Below are 18,585 nucleotides of genomic sequence, written 5' to 3' on the forward strand. Positions count from 1 at the left end.
TCCTGGAATTCCCTTACAAAGGGAATTGTGGGTCTACCTACAGCATGTGGACTGCAGGATTTCAAGAAAGCAGCTTACCATCACCTTCTCAATGGCAGCTGGAGACAGTCAGTAAATGCTGGCTCAGCCAGTGATACCATGCCCCATGAGTGAATAAATAAAGTTTGTACAATGTAAATGCAAGACAAATGCTGCTATACATAAAACCTTTGGAGGTGTTTGAAGGTACGTATTCAGGTAAATATGTACACAGTTGAGATAACAAAGCGTGGAGCTGGATGAACACAGCAGGCCGAGCAGCATCTTAGCAGCACAAAAGCTTACATTTCGGGCCTAGACCCTTCACCAAAATGCTTTTGTGGTCCTAAGATGTTGCTCGGCCTGCTACGTTCATCCAGCTCCACACTTCGTTATCTCCGATTCTCCAGCATCTGCAGTTCCCATTATTTATGTACATAGTTGATGCTTGATAAACATTATTCAAAAAGGAATGTTCCTTGGAGAAGCCAACATTTGAATTAAGAGACATTCCTGGCATATCCTTTTCAGATATGAAAGTCTTCAATATTCCATGATTCTTTAAAAGAAAGCACTTTGTGTTTCATTGCATAATGAAGAATGTTTTGTAAACAGCTACAGAATCCCTTTTGAGACATGCAATCCACACACAAATTATCCTTGAGACAAAAATGCGTCAAAGGGCTATTTAAAAAGAACAAGAGCTACTGAAAAATAACAGAGACCGAATGTCATTCACCTACTAAGGAACATGTTGTGTTAAATTCCTCCAACTTACAGCAACCTTCCAAATTATTAAATGAAAACATTAAATGGCATTGAATTCATGCTAAAGGTTATTGGAAGAAGTCAGAAAATTAGGCTCCTCACCCATTATGAGGACAGAATCCTGCCTCTCACAGGAGAAGACTAGGACTGCTGCTGTGGAGATGTGAAGACATGCGGTGCAGGTACATACTTCCTTGAAGGTAGAGTCACAGGTAGACAGGATACTGAAGAAAGCATTTAGTACATTTCCCTTTATTGATCAGTGCATTGAGTATAAGATTTGGGATATCATTTTGTGGCTGTGCAAGATGTTGGCTAGGCCAATTTTGGAATACTGCATTCAATTCTCATCTCCCTGCTATAGGAAACATGTTGTTAAACTTGAAAAGGTTCAGAAAACAAGGATTTGTTGCTGGGGTTGGAGTGTTTCAGCCATAGGGAGAAGCTGAATAGACTGGGGCCACTTTTCATGGAACTCTAGAGGCAGAAGGCTGACCATATAGGGGTTTATAAAATCATGAGGGGCATGGATAGGGTAAACAAGGTTTTTTCCCTGGGGCAGAGGAGTCCAAGACTAGAGGACATAGGTTTAAAGTGAGAGGGGAAAAGATTTAAAAGAGACCTGAGGGGCAACTTTTTCACACAAAGATTGGTGCATTTATGGAACGAGCTGACAGGGGAATGGTCAAATTACAACGTTGAAAAGGCTTGGTTGGGTATATGCATATGAAGGGTTTAGACGGATATGGGCCAAATGCTGGCAAATGGGACAAGATGATACATGGCCAGACCCCACGGAAGGGTCTGCTTCCATGCTGTACAACTGTATCACGTCCATGTCCTGATAATTGATTAAGTAACACTCTTCATTCCACTGCAATTTTCACAGCATGCCCTGCTCCATAAGTCAGTCTTATTCACTGCAAACACTTCCAACCGACAACCACAACATTGTCTGTCTGTCTGCCTCTCTCTCTTACTTTTGTTTTGCAGATACCAGTGGAATATTAGTGAAGAATCAGCTTTCTCCGCCACGTCTTCAATCTCTGAGGCCAAGAGTACTGAAGCCTAGAAAGAGAATCAGCAAGGCTGCCTCTTGCTGCCCCACCAGCTCAGGAGCTGGCACCTTGCTGGCACCATTTGCCTGAGAATGTCAGGGGCTCAGTCTGGGGAGTACCTCATTGTCACAACTCTACAGCTGGCCAAAGAAGAAATGTCCCAGGTTGCTGCCCCACTTCACAATCGTCATTCACTCTTTCCTGCAGTCTGCAGGCCCCAATTTGGAAAAATAGTTTGCTGAGTCACCTTCACATGCAGCAGCCCCCTTGCCCTCCATAAACTTCACTTCTCCACAGTCTGTCTGGACAGGTCATGGTCCATGTCCGAATGATCCAACCAGACAGTCTTGGATGAGAAGTGCCTGTCCCCCTACATCACCTGAACTACATTCGTGTTACCTCCCTGCCCACCCAGAATAGAGGCACAGGACTGACCCAGAGTGCAGAGGCACAGATCCCTGACTGAGAAACCCCCAAGTGGACTGTACAACAACCCCTTGAGTAACAGATGTCTCCATGGGTTTCAGAGAGGATTACTCCTCTGAATCTTTGAGACATGGCTGTTTGCCTACTGCATATGCCATATGTTTACCAAGTAAACTGCTGGCATATGGTGAAGGGGTAAGATTGACATAGCACTATGCCCTACAGTAAGATGTGTGCCCCCTTGACTGTGGATTGCTGACCAGCAAAGTACACTGGTGGTATGACTGTGCTAACTGGCACAACAAAGCAAGGCGAGACATGGATAGCGCTTGGAGAGCGAGTGACCAGCCCTGACATGCAGCCTGGTCTAATCCACTAATTGGGTGCCTGTCCCTGCATGCAGGATTCCTGTTCTAGCCTTTCAATGCGAGTCGCCAATACACCCTGCAATGCAAGCCTAGATTGCACTGCACTGTATCAAAGTGGTACCATTATGGTCATGAAGGGTTGGCAAATGTCAGATGCCTATATTTGTAGGTGAGTCATGCATGCAGCTGGTACCTGTGGATTATGCCTGGAGAATCTGTTTGGTCTTAAGCTACACGGAGATCCTTTGGACCAAGCAGTGAGCTGAAGTTACCAAATAACTGCTCCAATTTCTCTGCCAAGTTTTCTTGACATTCAACTAATTCAGTGTATTTAGTCAGATGAGTTGAGTCATTAACAAGGCTCTTAGAAAGCAATAATCTCCCTTGTCTGGCTATTGTCTAATGCTATGCCCTTTGTCAAAAGCACAAAAGAATGGAATGAGATGCTGCTGAAGCCACTATTGGAATACTGTGTGCAATTCTGCTATAGGAAGGATGTTGTGAAACTTAAAAGGGTTCAGAAAAGATTTAGAAGGATGATGCCAGGGGTGTAGGCTGAATAGACTGGGGCTGTTTTCCCTGCAGCATTGGAGGCTGAGGGGTGACCTTTTGGCAGATTACAAAATCATGGGGGCATGGATGGGGTAAATAGACAAGGTCTTTTATCTAGTGTGGGGGTGTCTAAAACTAGAGGGCATAGATTTAAAGTGAGAGGGGCAAGATTTAAAAGAGACCTATGGGGCAACTTTTCACACAGTAAGTGTGTGGAATGAGCTGCCGGAGGAAGTGGTGGAGGCTAGTACAGTTACAACATTTAAAAGGCATCTGGATGGGTATATGAATACAAACGATTTAGAGGAATATGGGCCAAATGCTGGAAAGGGGACTACATTTATTGAGGATAGCTGTTCAGCATGGACAAATTGGACCAAAGGGTCTGATTGTGTGTTGTACATCTCTATGACTCAATGTTAAGGTAGGCCTTTCCATCATTTACATTGCCCAGATCCCTATAAGATTCCAGCTTATATTAAAATAATACTGTTGAACAAATCTGTTGAAAGATTGTATAATTGAGTTGATGGTTTATGTTCCCATGAATACAGTATTGCTCATCAGACTTTATTACACCTGAAGCTTTTCAGTGCACTGGAATAAACAAACTTTTAAGGTTTTCCTATTTATGTTTAATTCTGTAGTTAGCTTTGTTAACTCAATAGTTCTCCATTTGACTGTAATAATGACCAAAATAAATTCAAAGTATTTAAGCTGCAACATAAACCAAAGTTAATATGCAATTTCTTTCTTAACCAATTTAATGTTGAATGATAAATATTAAATATAGGTACATTAGATAGAAATAAACACAAACCTTATTTATTATTGCAGTTTTTCCAACATACTAGTCCATTTTAAGAATGAAAATAAAGTACTAAATTGTTTAATTATACAATTTTAATTTTGTTTAATCGAAATGCACCAGCTAGGATGATATGTTGAATCCAGCGGTGGTCACTTTTAGAAGAAAGCAAGCTATTGAATTTATCAAAGATTAAACCAGACACCCATGTCATAAATAATGAACATTTTTATCCAACCTCTCAACTACAGCCTGTAAAATAAGACTGGTTGGAAATTCATCTGTGGTATTCCCTGCCCATTGAAGCAGTTGAGGCTATCTTGTTGAATATTGTTAAGGCAAAGATAGATGTATTTTTGAACTGTAAAAGGGTTGAGGGTTATGGTAATTGGAGCTGAATCCACAAAAAGATCAGCCATGATCTTATTGAATGGTGGAGCAGGCTCGATGGGCCAGATGGTCTACTCCTGCTTCTTTCTTATTTCTCATGTTCTTATGTAAATTCATCAATTGCAATATTGTAAAAAAAAAGACCTGGGAATCTAGAATACATGGCACAGTATCAGGAAAGCTGGTCAATCATTTAGGAAAAAAACTGAGGACGAATTTCTTCACTACGAAGGCTGTGAATCACTGAAACTGTTTACCTCAGGAGGCCATGGATGCTTCGTGCATGAGGTTACAGAAGACTGAGCTAAAATTTTTGTCTGTTGGAAAAGCAGTTTCAGGACAAAAAATTAACAAGGATTACCTTGAATGGTGAAGAAAGTTTGAAGAACCAAATGCATTCCTATTCCTATTTCTTACTTGATTTGAAAAAAATGTTTTGCCTTCAGTTCAGCTACCAAATTACCAATGAATTAAGTTTGAAACAGAATTTTATTTGATTGATGATTGCAACAGCTATTTTAGTTCACAGTTTAGCTTTGCATAAATAAGAGTGTAAACTGTCTCAGAAAAGTTAATTCCTCAATACGGAGTGGGAAAATTAGGAGAATCTGTAGATCTTGTTTTCTGATTAGCTTCCAATAACAAGTTTACAGAGCAGAGATATCCCAAAGCTGTGACTAGCATACTCATAGGCTTTCAGGTCATCATTTCAATTATTGTTTATAATTAAATGTGTTGACAGATGTACATAATCATCCCAGATGCATACCTGACATGCCTGGAAAAGACAGTTTACCAGGTATTGAACAGCCTCACTGGTAAACAAAAAGGACCAGCAGGTCTGCTTCATGTTATTGGTATCATCACAGACAACATGTTGACTGGATGAGGGGTAAATTAAACTTCATCTTTTTATTTTGAAGTTTTGAATACTTCCAGTATATCTTTCAGTGTCTGATAAAATCTAATCACTGACTGCACTGGCTTTAGTGAATGAAGGCAGAGGCCTGAGGAGACCGGTCACTCTTGAATTAATAACCTCCATAGGTTAGTAGGCAATTGTGCATGTGACAATTTAAGAGAAAAATTAATGTGAGTACATAGTTGTTGGTGTGACGGATGAAGCATTGTCAGATGTGTATGAGTCAAAAGACAACTTAACTCTTATGAAATGAATACAGTTTGCATGGCAGTCCAAGGTCCATATACAAAACCAAGGGATAATTCAAGGGAAAGCCCAGGTTTCATAGAGAGTGAGTCCATATGGTATGTGTGCTCAAAACCAGAAAAGACACCAAAGTGAAAGTCCACCAAAAGTACTAAAAGCATGTGCAATGCTATGTCAAATGTTTTGTGTGCAGTAGGAACAAGGCACATGAGCAAAATGATTACTCAGCAGAGGTACCTTTAAGCTCCAATTGTGGGAAAAGTGTCATTTTATAAAATTTTGTCATTTTAAACCTGCAAGTAATGCAAGTAAATAATAATAGAGTTTAAAACATAATCAGATCCAAGAAGGAAGAAAGGTAATATCACAAAGTTTAGATATCTTATCAAGGACCCAGAGAATAGATACTGGTCAGTAACTCTCAGTGGAGAGGTAGATAATTTCCTGAATTTAAACTGGATGCTCAAGCAGGAGCTACTGTGTTGTCTGAGAAGTTAAAATGGTTAAAACAGATCAAGTTAAAACTTCCTTCAAGAAGCAATGCCCAAAGCAAAAGTTTGAAAGTTAAAAGGTCAGATCATGGCAAGACTGAAAAAAAGAAAACAGTGTAAAAGCAGAACCACTTCTATCTTACAGAATCTCCTCAGCAAGCCAGCATGCCTGTGTTTGAAGCTGATTATCAAAATCGACAGTGGTGCTAAGGGGGACAGCAATACAGAACTTACAGAACAGGATGGGGTAAACTGAAAAATGAATGCCATACTACATTGTAGCCCAATACAACAGCAATTTGACCTTTTACAATAAGAAAAGTTTCCCACTCGCACATAAACAAACACATTGGTCAAAGTGCAGGCAGAAATTGAATGGCTGCCAGCAATAGGGGATAATTACACTCATCATGGTATCCATTAATGGTGCTCATGTATGGTCATGTTCTTAAACCAGAAGGGAATATCAGAACCTGCATGAACCTAACACAACATAATAAGGCTGCAATAAGGAAAATCTATTTAATATCATCACTTGATAACACTTTAGGTAAAAATTGGTGAAGAGCAGAGTTTATACATCAGACAAAACAATAGATTCTGGCAAGTAACAAGGGATCAAGATTATCAACTACTAGCTTTTGCTCAATACCATTTCAATTAATTCTCATTTGGAATAGCACAGTAGGAATGGTTCCAGAAGACTATGTCTGATATACTCCAAGAAAATGTTATCTTCATACACAGTTCAATAAAGGTGGAACATAATTGTTGTTAGGGATGCTCTGAAAGTATTCCAGGAAGTAGGCCTAACTAAGCATGATCAGATTGTTAATTCACCTGGTGAAAGCCACAGGCAAAAAGATTAAATTTCCTCAAAGCAGTAATATAACAGAACTACAACGATTTCTAGAAATGGTCAATAAAGTAGGGAAACTCATTCCAAACATGTCAGTCATCAATGAGCTGTTGAGAGAGCTGTTTACACAGGGCTCATAGAGATTCTGGAATGTTGTTTAAATAAATTATTTCAAAGCTAATGAAGAATTGGATTAGTTCTTCAGAGGTACCAACACGTTCCAACCTCCAGTGAACAAAAACAATAGAGGCTGCTGGACCATCCATAAGTTTGGATGCAGTGCTGATACGAGGCAAGGAAGATAATGAAAGAAGGCCAATGAATATTGCTTCAAAGTCTAGAACAGAAGCTGGGAAAAAGTATATCCTAACTGAAATAGACACCCTAGCAGTAATATTGGCCTGACACAAGATTTTGGATTGCTGTCATAGGGATAGATTGAAACAGATCACAAATGGTTAACTTCTATTCTCAATATGAAAAGAAAAGTTGTGAAGATGTGCTCTTGTTTTCAGCATTCTAACTCAGCCACAGTGTGCAATCAGGCAAAGTATCAAAGAACAGCCAATGTTTTATTCTGAGCACTGTTGAAGAGATTGAAAAACACAAGATCTGGTGTTGATGCTAGAATGGGAGTCCTTACAGCCTCATTGAAGGAAAACGTGTTGACATGAAAGGAAAAATTGCATCAGATCAATGATACTCGAAGGAGAGATGAAGAATATCTACAGTTTATAAAATATTGTCAGAACAGATGGATAACATACATCACCAATAATGCTATGTTGAGACAATAGTCTGAACAACAAACTAACTATTTTGTATTATAGTTGATTTATTAGTCTTTAATGAAAGATTAGAAATACCTAAAGCTCTCCGAACTGCTATTCTCCGAACATTATGTCAAGGTCATCTACAAATATTAAAAGCCCAACAGTTATTTTGGTGGACAGAAATTACTTGATCAATTGTAGAGGTGACAGCAAACTGCAAAACTTGTACAAGATCAATCAGGAATGAAAATAAATTTTATTGTCATCAGAATTTTCATCAAGACCTTGGGAAAGATTAGAAGTGGACTTGCTTGCATTTAAAGGATTACACCCTTATTATGAACTATTAGTCAAGATGAATTGAGACAAATGCTTTACACAGTATTATAGCAGATGCAGTGACAAAACCATTGAAATGAATCAATTAAACACACGATGTTCCAGTTGTAGCAATGTGTGTTAATGGATTGTCATTCACAAATGAGAAATTTACAGATTTAGCCAAGGAATACAGCTTCATTCTTGTAATAAGTTTGCCTCATTACCTTCGAGCAAATAGTGAAAAAGGAGTTACTACTATTGAAAAACTCCCAAAGAAGAATAATGAATTAGTGTCACTCTTTTGATTGCATATCATTACCATTACAAAATGGATTATTGCTAACAAAATTATAAATAGGGAAAAGTCTGCAAATACATGCTTCCTTCCTTGTCCAAAAAATATAAATCTCCTTATTACCATGGGAGACCATAACACAGTGAGAAATGACAGAGAGCTCCATAAAGAAAACAGATCAGATACTTCAAACATTATCATCAAGTAAGAGAGTCATCAAATCATCATCTAGGATGTGATTCCAATGAGGAGAATTGTTAGTAAGAAAACAAAAAAAAAACCAAGATCATATTCTTTGGAAACATTATGTGATATTACAAGGAGAAATTGAAGAGCTGTGATATCTTTGAACAGAGAACATGGTTGTATAACCAATCCTTAAGAAGACAGAAGAACCACCGAAAGTTCTACACATACCCAAAGAATGCACACGCAGAGTGAATGGAAAGTATACCAGATCACCAAGCACAAAGAAAATCAAAACAAATTTGAATGTGCTCCAGAACTAGCACAAAGGCTGTCTCTGTGACGTTCAAGACTTTGCAAGGAGATAGGTGTATCTGGAGTAATGGTTTAACAGCACATGCTTAAAAGATCATGATGGGCAAATTTTTTGGGTGTGACAGTTTTTTGGGAATTATAGTTGCAAGTTCAATGAGGTTTCTTGCAGTATCTTATCAAATGTAACTCATTAACTACCTCCCTTGGACCAACGGTGTCCCTCACATACCAGCTGTAGCCCATCTTGCAACCCACTGTTCCCAGAGCAACTAATTACTCAGCAAATATCTGCTGGACACCAGCATCCCTTATGCCTGTGTGCCATCTTAAAAAGGCCGTTGTGCACTTGGCATTGTCAGTACAGAGCTGCCAGCCCAAATCCTGACATTTTCCCCAAACATAAGCAGACTGCAGGAAATTGGCACCTTGCTTGGCAGACAGAAACCTGGAGGTCCTGTTGGATGGGGAGGTGTACAGTCAGAATTTTCTTTTCCTCCAGGGACCAGCAGTGGAAGCTATGACCCCCATTCTATGTCAGCTTCATCTATGGTCGTCACCCAGATTAGTGCACTTTCAGCTGAGAAATGCTGAAAATCAGAGAAATGCACAGCGCTGTGGGAAGAAGGCCAATGAACTTGTCCATTCTGCCAGTGTAGGTGCCACCATCATGTCTCTGACATTTCATACTCACTAGTCTCCACTACTATTTCTACCTCTCACGAAGGCTCATGCGCTACCATCCTCGCTATTGCCTGCAAAATCTTCTCCATTCACTCTCCACACCTCCCAATCACCAATATCACAAATTCTCACCACTATCTACTCACTCACTAGGGATAATTCCCCATCTGTCCTGACAGGACCAGATGTGCCATCCACATTCAAGTCCTGTAATACCTATATCTCTCTCATTCTATTAGGAAAACAGTCCACAATAAGTCAGAAGGAGTTGAGATGATATTGGGTTACCCAACATTCAGCTTCTCAGCACTAATATAGACATCATCCTGATTCTAACCACCCTGAATGGCTGGCTGACCATGTCCAAGCCCCTAGACTTGTATTGGATGCTGCCTTGACTTACTGTGCTGGAACCTCCTGAGAAAAGGCTATCCCCTTGACTTGACTGAGGACTTCTGACAACCATGACAACTTTCCTGCCTATGTGTCTGTCTAAATGGCAAGGCAAGACAGAAGTAATATGAACCTGGTGCCTCAGGTTCAGATGGTAAAGAGACAACAGGCGAGACAAATTAATGTAAGCCAGCCATGCTGTGAACATCTAAGTAAGCTCAGAGTGCATGAGTGCTATGACATCAATCATAAGTGAAATGATGCAATTGGTCCAGTCCATGAGCTGGGTGCATGTCCCTGAGTGCACAGTATTTTTGCTGCAGCATTACAATATAATTGCCGGCACAGCCCAAGGTATAGCATTGAAGTGCGGAAGCACCCTGTAAATGGATTAGAGATGTGCCATGTGGGCTTTTAAATGCTGGCACATGTTGGATGCCAACTTCTATAGACAAATGGTGTATTGTGGTTGATATCCATGGAGTGTGTCCTGACATTTTGGTCCCCAATGTCCAGCATGGAGGTTCCAGAGCAAGTGGTGAGCCAAATTCACCAGGTACCCACTCTGATGTCAATGTTGAGTTTTCTCAACATCTGATTCCTTTGGTATATTTGGTAAAATAGGATTTGTTTGGCAACTTTTGGTAAAATTTGGAAGCTGAATATTCATGAGATGAGCTGGGCTGTTAATAGGGAATTTAACAAGATATAATTCCCCTTTATTGGCAACTTGCCACTGCCTAGTGAGACACTCACCGCACCACCCAAAAAATGGTGCAAGATGCTCCTGATGTCAAGATCAGCTCTGTTTGAATTCTTGAACAATTCTGTCACACAACTTGAGCTGGCTCTGACATTCAACAAGATCATGGCTGATCAGATTGCAACCTCAAATCCTCACTTCTGCTGCCCCAATAACTGCTCAATCCCTTGCTAAAGCAGAATCTACCCACCTGTTCCTTAAAAATATTCAAAGACTCTGCATCCACCACCTTTTTGGGAAAAGATGCACAACACTCAGAGAGAAAATAAAATCACCTAAGCTCTGTTTTAAATGGGCACCTCTGACTTACTTATAAACAGTTCTAGACATCCTGTTCTTGATTATTCCACAAAAGGAAATATCCTTTACATAATGACCCAGTCAAGACCATTCAGAATCTAAAGTGCTTCAATCAAGTCTCCTTTACTCTTTTAAACTCCAGCAAATAAGCCTACTCTGTCAAACCTTTCCTCATAAGACAAACCAGGTATTATTCTGCTGAAAAAGAATGGAAAGAACTGCGGGTGCTGTAAATCAGGAACAAAAACAAAGTTGTTGAAAAAGCTTAGTAGGTCTGGCAGCATCTGTGAAGGAAAAAACAGAGTTAACGTTTCAGGTCTGGTGAACCTTCCTTAGAACCTCATACCCTGTTGTATTATTCTGCTGAACTTTCTCTGAGTTGCTTCTACCACATTTACATCCTTTCTTAAATGAGGTGAACAATACTGTGTGCACAGTACTCCAAATGTAGTCTCACCCTGTGCATTGGCTGACTGAAGCATGACCTTCCTACTTTTGTTCATAAAGAATTTATAATTGACATTTTAAAATAGATTATGGAACACCAGCTGTTATTCTTTAGATTTGTTTTCCTACCAAGCTACTGAACTTACCGTTTGGAAATGCAGGGGTCACCACAAGTTGGACATTTTTCACATTTATCTCCCGAGGGTCCTGCATGTGTGCAGACACATTTCCCACAGATGCACTCTCCGCGTCCACTACATATTGCACCATCTTCAGAAATACAAAGATCGGTGTTTGTAGTACAATTACAGTATTCACCACTCCATCCTTGGTGACAGTGACATTCTCCACAATCACACTGCCCATGACCTAGGACAGAAAATGAACATTATAAATTTGCTGAGATTCAATGTCTGTATTTCATAGAAAACTATCTATATTTTCACCACATTATATGTTTAAACATTCTGCGTTAGAAATGCCAATTAGAAGTCTTAATAGCTATTAGTACTAATCCAAATATTAATTTAATAGACTGATTTAAATCAGAGAGAGAAAAAAATCCCAAAGAACTGCCAATGCTGGAAATCAGAAACAAAAACAGAAATTGCTGGAAATGCTTAACAGGTCTGACAGCTTCTGTGGAGACTACATTGAGTTAACATTTCAGGTCTAATAACCCTTCTTCAGAACACAATGAAGTCTACAGCGCAGTAACATGCCCATCAGTCCATCAATTCTGTACCAGTCAGAAGCAACCTAACTATTGTAATCCCGTTTTCCAGCACTTGGTTCCTATGTACCTTGGCATCACAAATATACATCTGAATTCTTCTTAAATATTTATAAGGGTTTTTGCCTCTCCTATCCTTATAGGCAGGAGTTTTCACCTGGTTAAAAACCTTTCCTCACATGCCCTCTAAACTTCCTGCCGCTTATCTTAAATTTTTGCACATCAGTAACTGATTCCTCCACCAAAGGGAAAAGTTTCTCCTGAACCCCCTGCTTATGCCCCTCATAATTTTGTGTATCTCAACCATGACCCACCTCAATCTTCTCTGCTCCAAGGAAAACAACCCCAGTCTATCCAATTTCTCTTCATTACTAAAACTCTCCAGCCCAGGCAACATCCTGGTAAATCTCCTTTGCGCCACCTCGTGTGCAATCACATCCCTTCTATTATTGGACTTCAGAATTGCACACAATAATCTAGCTGTGGCACGGCCAACTTCTTATACAATTCCAGCATAACCTCCCTGCTGTCCAATTTTTGCTTCAACTAATAAAGTCAAATATCTCATATGCATTCTTAACCACTTTATCCATTTGTCCCGCTACCTTTAGGGGCTGGTGGAGATGCACAGAAAGGTCTTGTTGATCCTTGGTGCTTCCCAGCGTCCTCCAGTTCACCATGTATTCCCTTGTCTTGTTTGTCCTGTCCAATAGCGTCACCTCACACTTCTCAGGAATGAATTTCATTTGCCATTGATCAGCCGATCTGACAAGCCCTATATATCCTCCTGTGATCTAAGGCTATCTTCCTTACTATTATTCACCCCACCAATTTTCATGTGATCTGCAAATTTACTGATTCAAGTCTAAATTTATTCAAGTTCACCACAAACGGATTGGGCCTCAACAAAGCAATATGCAGAACCTCCCAGGACATAGGCTTCCAGTTGCAAAAACACCATGGATCATCATCTTCTGCTTCTTGTCACTCTGCCAATTCTGCATTCAATTTGCAAAATTTCCTTGGATTCAATGGGACCTTACCACTGCTATTGGTTTCCCATATAGGACCTTACCAAAAGCTGTGCTGAAATCCAAATTGGCTATGTCGAATGTATTATCCTGGTTAAGTCTTCTAAAAATTCAATCAAGTTTGTCAAACATGAGAGATAATAAGAACAGCTGACGCTGGAGTCAGAGATAACTCAGTGCAGAGCTGGAGGAGCACAGCAGGCCAGGCAGCATCAGAGGAGCAGGAAAGTTGCCATTTCGGATCAGGACCCTTCTTCAAAAATTTCTGATGTTACCTGGCCTGCTGTGCTCCTTCAGCTCCACACTGTGTTGTCAGACATGACCCCTCTTAACAAAACATTACTTCTGAGAGGCATGTACAGAGGCATTGAAGAAGAATATAGCCTTTTATCAACAGTATCTGCCTGTGGTAGCAACTGATCCTGGTTATCCATTGCAATGGTTTTAGCAATTAAATTTTAATTTGTCAGACTTACAAACATTGACCAGATATGTATTCCCCCCGTGGGTAATAGAACATAGAACATAGAACAATACAGCGCAGAACAGGCCCTTCGGCCTTCAATGTTGCACTGACCTGTGAACTAATCTAAGCCCCTCCCCCTACACTATCCCATCATTATCCATCCGCTTATCCAAGCACTGTTTAAATGCCCCTAATGTGGCTGAGTTAATTGCATTGGCAGGCAGACAGGTCATTGCTTTAAATCTACAACTCTTAGCCTAAAACTGAGATGAGGAGGAATTATTTCTCTCAAAGGGTTGTGAATCTTTGGAATTCACTACCTCAAATATGATAGGACAGTGAATAGGTTTAAAGAGGAGATAGACAGATTTTTAATTAGCAACGAGCTAAAGGGTTATGGGGAGCCGGCAGAAAAATGGAGGTTAAGCCAGGATGAGATCAGTCATGCCTGCATTAAAGATGAACCCGGCCTGAGGGCTGAATTACCTACTTCTGTCACTAGTTCCTAGGTGCTTATGTATTAAAAGAATCCTAAACCTTTCCAGCTTATTTAGACATTTGGCATTCCCTCATCCAACTCAAAATAACTTTAAAGCTTAAATCCATCCTGACAGAATTAAGAAAAGCTTTTTTTCTTCCACTTTGAGACAACTAATGTTGTCAACGCATTACCTGTTATCTGAACATAGAACATAGAACATTACAGCACAGTACAGGCCCTTCGGCCCTCGATGTTGTGCCAACCTGTCATACCGATCTCAAGCCCATCTAACCTACACTATTCCATGTACGCCCATATGCTTATCCAATGACGACTTAAATGTACCTAAAGTTGGTGAATCTACTACCATTGCAGGCCAAGTGTTCCATTCCCTTACTACTCTGAGTAAAGAAACTACCTCTGACATCTGTCCTATATCTTTCACCCCTCAGTTTAAAGCTATGCCCCCTCGTGCTCGCCGTCACCATCCTAGGAAAAAGGCTCTCCCTATCCACCCTATCTAATCCTCTGATTATTTTATATGTTTCAATTAAGTCACCTCTCAACCTTCTTCTCTCTAACGAAAACAGCCTCAAGTCCCTCAGCCTTTCCTCGTAAGACCTTCCCTCCATACCAGGCAACATCCTAGTAAATCTCCTCTGCACCCTTTCCAAAGCTTCCACATCCTTCTTATAATGCGGTGACCAGAACTGTACGCAATACTCCAAGTGCGGCCGCACCAGAGTTTTGTACAGCTTCACCATAACCTCTTGGTTCCAGAACTCGATCCCTCTATTAATAAAAGCTAAAACACTGTATGCCTTCTTAACAGCCTTGTCAACCTGGGTGGCAACTTTCAAGGATCTGTGTACATGGACACAGAGATCTCCCTGCCCATCTACACTACTAAGAATCTTACCATTAGCCCTGTACTTTGCATTCTGGTTACTCCTACCAAAGTGCATCACCTCACACTTGTCTGCATTAAACTCCATTTGCCACCTCTCAGCCCAGCTCTGCAGCTTATCTATGTCTCTCTGCAACCTACAGCATCCTTCGTCACTATCCACAACTCCACCGACCTTGGTGTTGTCTGCAAATTTACTAACCCATCCTTCTACGCCCTCATCCAGGTCGTTTATAAAAATGACAAACAGCAGTGGACCCAACACCGACCCTTGCAGTACACCACTAGTAACTAGTCTCCAGGATCTGAGTAAGACCCTTACAGATATTTTCATCATTTTCTTATTTTATTCGATGAGGTCAATATGAGTAATTATGGAGAGCGATGAATACCTATTTAATGCATGCAGGTGCTCCACAAAAACCCATATTGCTACCCTACTAAAGGACAAACTAAAAACTATTCTACCAGACCCACTCTTGACTCAGCAATGAATGAGGGTGTGGAGGTTAATTACAGCGATAGCACACTGACATCTCAACCAGCACCAAAACTGATTAACTTGTCACTTGTGACATTGCTGTTTGTGAGAACTTGCTATATGTAATTTGGCTGACCCATTTCCTATCCTACAACAGTGACTGCTCTTCAGAAATACTTCATCGGGTGTGAGGCATTTTGGGATGCCCTACTCATGAAAACTACAATATTAACGTAAATGTTTTATTTTAAACGATTAAAGGATGCTGCGCTTGTCTTGCTCATGAGAATAAAAAGGGAAAATAAAACACTTTGAAATTTGCATTTCGTTGCAAGTGAATAAGAGAAGAAAAGTAATAAAAATGTTCTGTGGTTACATGAAGGCATGATTGAAATTGTAGAAGATGAACAACATCTGAAGGAATGTTCATATTATCAGACCAATGATGGTATCAAAAGCAACATATTTTTGGTCTGGATTTCCCAATGTGTTGGAATGATACCAAGGAACAAAATAGTATACTTGATGGATGCATGCTGAGACTCCATTTCTTTACAGCGTTCACTCTCCTGGCGCAGATCCTTGCATAACAGGAATGCACATAAAACATTCAGACAAAGAACTCAATGGCCTGATTTGCAGCATGAATCATTTTCTAATCATTAAAATCAAAATCAAACTTCAATACCAAACAATACCAACCGAATCAATACCAAGGTGAGTACTGAAAAACTGAGTAACACACCTGATTGAAATGTCTGACTTTAGTCATGTTAAGCAAATTTGTCTACCTAAAGTGTAAAATAGAATTGAAACCAGGACTAAATAAGACTCAAATACTTTTTTTTTAGTGAAAGAAAGAAAAGTTATAATTGTACTAGAACACATAAATTCATGAGTTCATGAGATAGAAGCGGCAGGATTAAGCCATTCGGCCCACTGATGTTTGCTCCACTGTTTCATCATGATTGATATGCTCCTCACCCCAAGTGGCATTTATACTGTTTGCAAAGGGAAATTGAGCCCAACATTCTTTTTGTGTCCAGAAAGCTTTATATGAATTTTAATATAATTTTTTTGTAAATTTTGTTTGATCCCGGCGATAACGAAACACTGTAGCCAAAGCTGTTTCCAACAGTTGAAAAATTCACAAACAAGCGTCAGTTCAATGCAAATCAAAGCCAACATCTGACAATAAAAGTTGTCAATTACTAAAATATGGCAAATCACTAAAGAACTAAATTGGAAGAAAACACTTTCTTTTAAGAATTTAATTCTCACAGGGATATGTTTCAATAAATTGCTACTGTTACAATAATTGGGCTTTCAATCCTTATATTAACATCTACATATGAATAATTCAATTATTCTCTTTGATCTTTCAGAACATTATAAGGCCCTGCACAACTGACAGAAGCTTGCAAACAGCATGCAACTTACTGGATAACAGAAGATATTTTTCTGTTGTGCATTGGGCCATGTCATGTAAAGAAACTCCAATGGTTTCCCAGATAAAATGAGTCATTGTATTTATCAAAGTGCTTGATGTGGGTTGGATGAGGAACCTAATCTATTCATCAGGCAATGCAAGCACAGTCTTATGGTGGTATTTATTGCAGCTTACCACATCTACCAGAGCTGACAATTAAATTATTTGTCAAGGTTATTTTGGGACCAAGTAGGCCTCATTTGAACCCAAGGAAAACATGATGTTATTCCACTCTTTTATGAAACAATCTAGCTGAACAGAATAAGACAGAGTGAACACTTTGTGCAAGATTAACTAAGTTTTGTGAATACATCACATGCAGAGACTTCTAAAGTATTAACTTTAGTTTATTAGTCATCCTTCACAGTTAAGTGTGAAGTCATTTCAGGATACTGGGTCATTTCAGGTGAATTTGAGCCTTCAATTTGAATTTTCTTACTTATTACAAGTTTAGTGGTAAATGTGATTGAGATTAAGCATTAGAAATGATTCTGTAAATGGCAAATTGTCTGAAGTAACTGAATTCAAAAGTAAAACTTCACATACCTGCACACTGAAGCCCTTTAAATCTCACACAGGAAAAATCATCACATTCACAGTAGGCACCATATATTTGTCCAAATTCAGATGGATGACAGACACACTGCCCACAGTAGCAGTCTCCTCGACCATTGCAGGAAATGTTCTCTGCACTGTGCCTGCAGGTACCCATGTTTATGTTCTCTTCTGTACATTCACAATGAGGACCTAATCGGCCAGCATTGCAAACACATACACCACATTGGTAAGAGCCACTGCCATTGCTACATCTTGAGCTATTGTGTTCCGCATTTGATTGGCAGCTGCAGCTACAGGCTGGCTGTATCTCGATCTCTAGGCTGTCTCTGAATCCAAAGGGCTTGATTACAATATGCTTATGTTCATTCAGACACTCCTTCAATTCTACAGTCACATTGAAAGACACCTACAGTCAAACAAAAATAATGCATTAATATCTCATTTGTAAATGTACCTAAATAAATTATTAAAGTATAGTGCCATCCAATCATCTATCTCATTGTTTATACATGTATTTTACACGTGCTGTTCATATAATCTGTGATTTCTTTTCTTTTAAAGTAAATTGTAATTATGAAACTTTATTTGTTATGACACAATAGACTCATGAAAGGCATTAGAGAATGCAAAGTCAGGAAAAGGAGCAGAAAGGATAGCTGACTGATTGTAAGTTAGAAAACAGAAAGTCATGGTAAAGGGCAATTGTTCGGAATGGCAAAAAGTTGAAAGTGGAACACCATAAGGATCAGTGTTGCAATCACTGTTGTTCATAATTTACATGACTGATTTAGACGATGAAATCAAAAACACAATTTCTAAATTTGCAGATGAGCCAAACTGGGTGGGATAGTTAATGCTGCAACAAGTTACAAGAGGATACTAATAAGCTTGCAAAATGTTCATATAATTACCAAATGAATTTCAACATAGATGTCAGCTAGTATATTTGGCAAGAAACATAGTAATGTTACTTTGTACTTAGAATTTGAGAAGACTGAGATGAAATTACACAAATGACTTGGAGCAAGGAAGCAAATGTATTGTAGCCAAATTTGCAGA

At 39.5% G+C, this 18,585-nt stretch overlaps 1 protein-coding gene across 5 annotated transcripts in view; it reads right to left on the minus strand.

The window, feature by feature from the left end:
- itgb6 (integrin, beta 6) overlaps positions 1-18,585 on the minus strand; it is a 91,457-nt gene that overhangs the window by 24,665 nt on the left and 48,207 nt on the right. For all 5 annotated transcript variants that reach the window (XM_059647312.1, XM_048534799.2, XM_059647313.1 and 2 more), the window contains 2 exons: positions 17,515-17,932; positions 11,527-11,749 (listed from right to left, as the gene is read on the minus strand). In XM_059647312.1, the coding sequence (XP_059503295.1) occupies positions 11,527-11,749; positions 17,515-17,932 (641 nt within the window). The remainder of the gene's footprint in view (positions 1-11,526; positions 11,750-17,514; positions 17,933-18,585) is intronic.

Source organism: Stegostoma tigrinum, chromosome 7 (genome assembly GCF_030684315.1).
Source record: "Stegostoma tigrinum isolate sSteTig4 chromosome 7, sSteTig4.hap1, whole genome shotgun sequence".
Classification (NCBI taxonomy): Eukaryota; Metazoa; Chordata; class Chondrichthyes; order Orectolobiformes; family Stegostomatidae; genus Stegostoma; species Stegostoma tigrinum.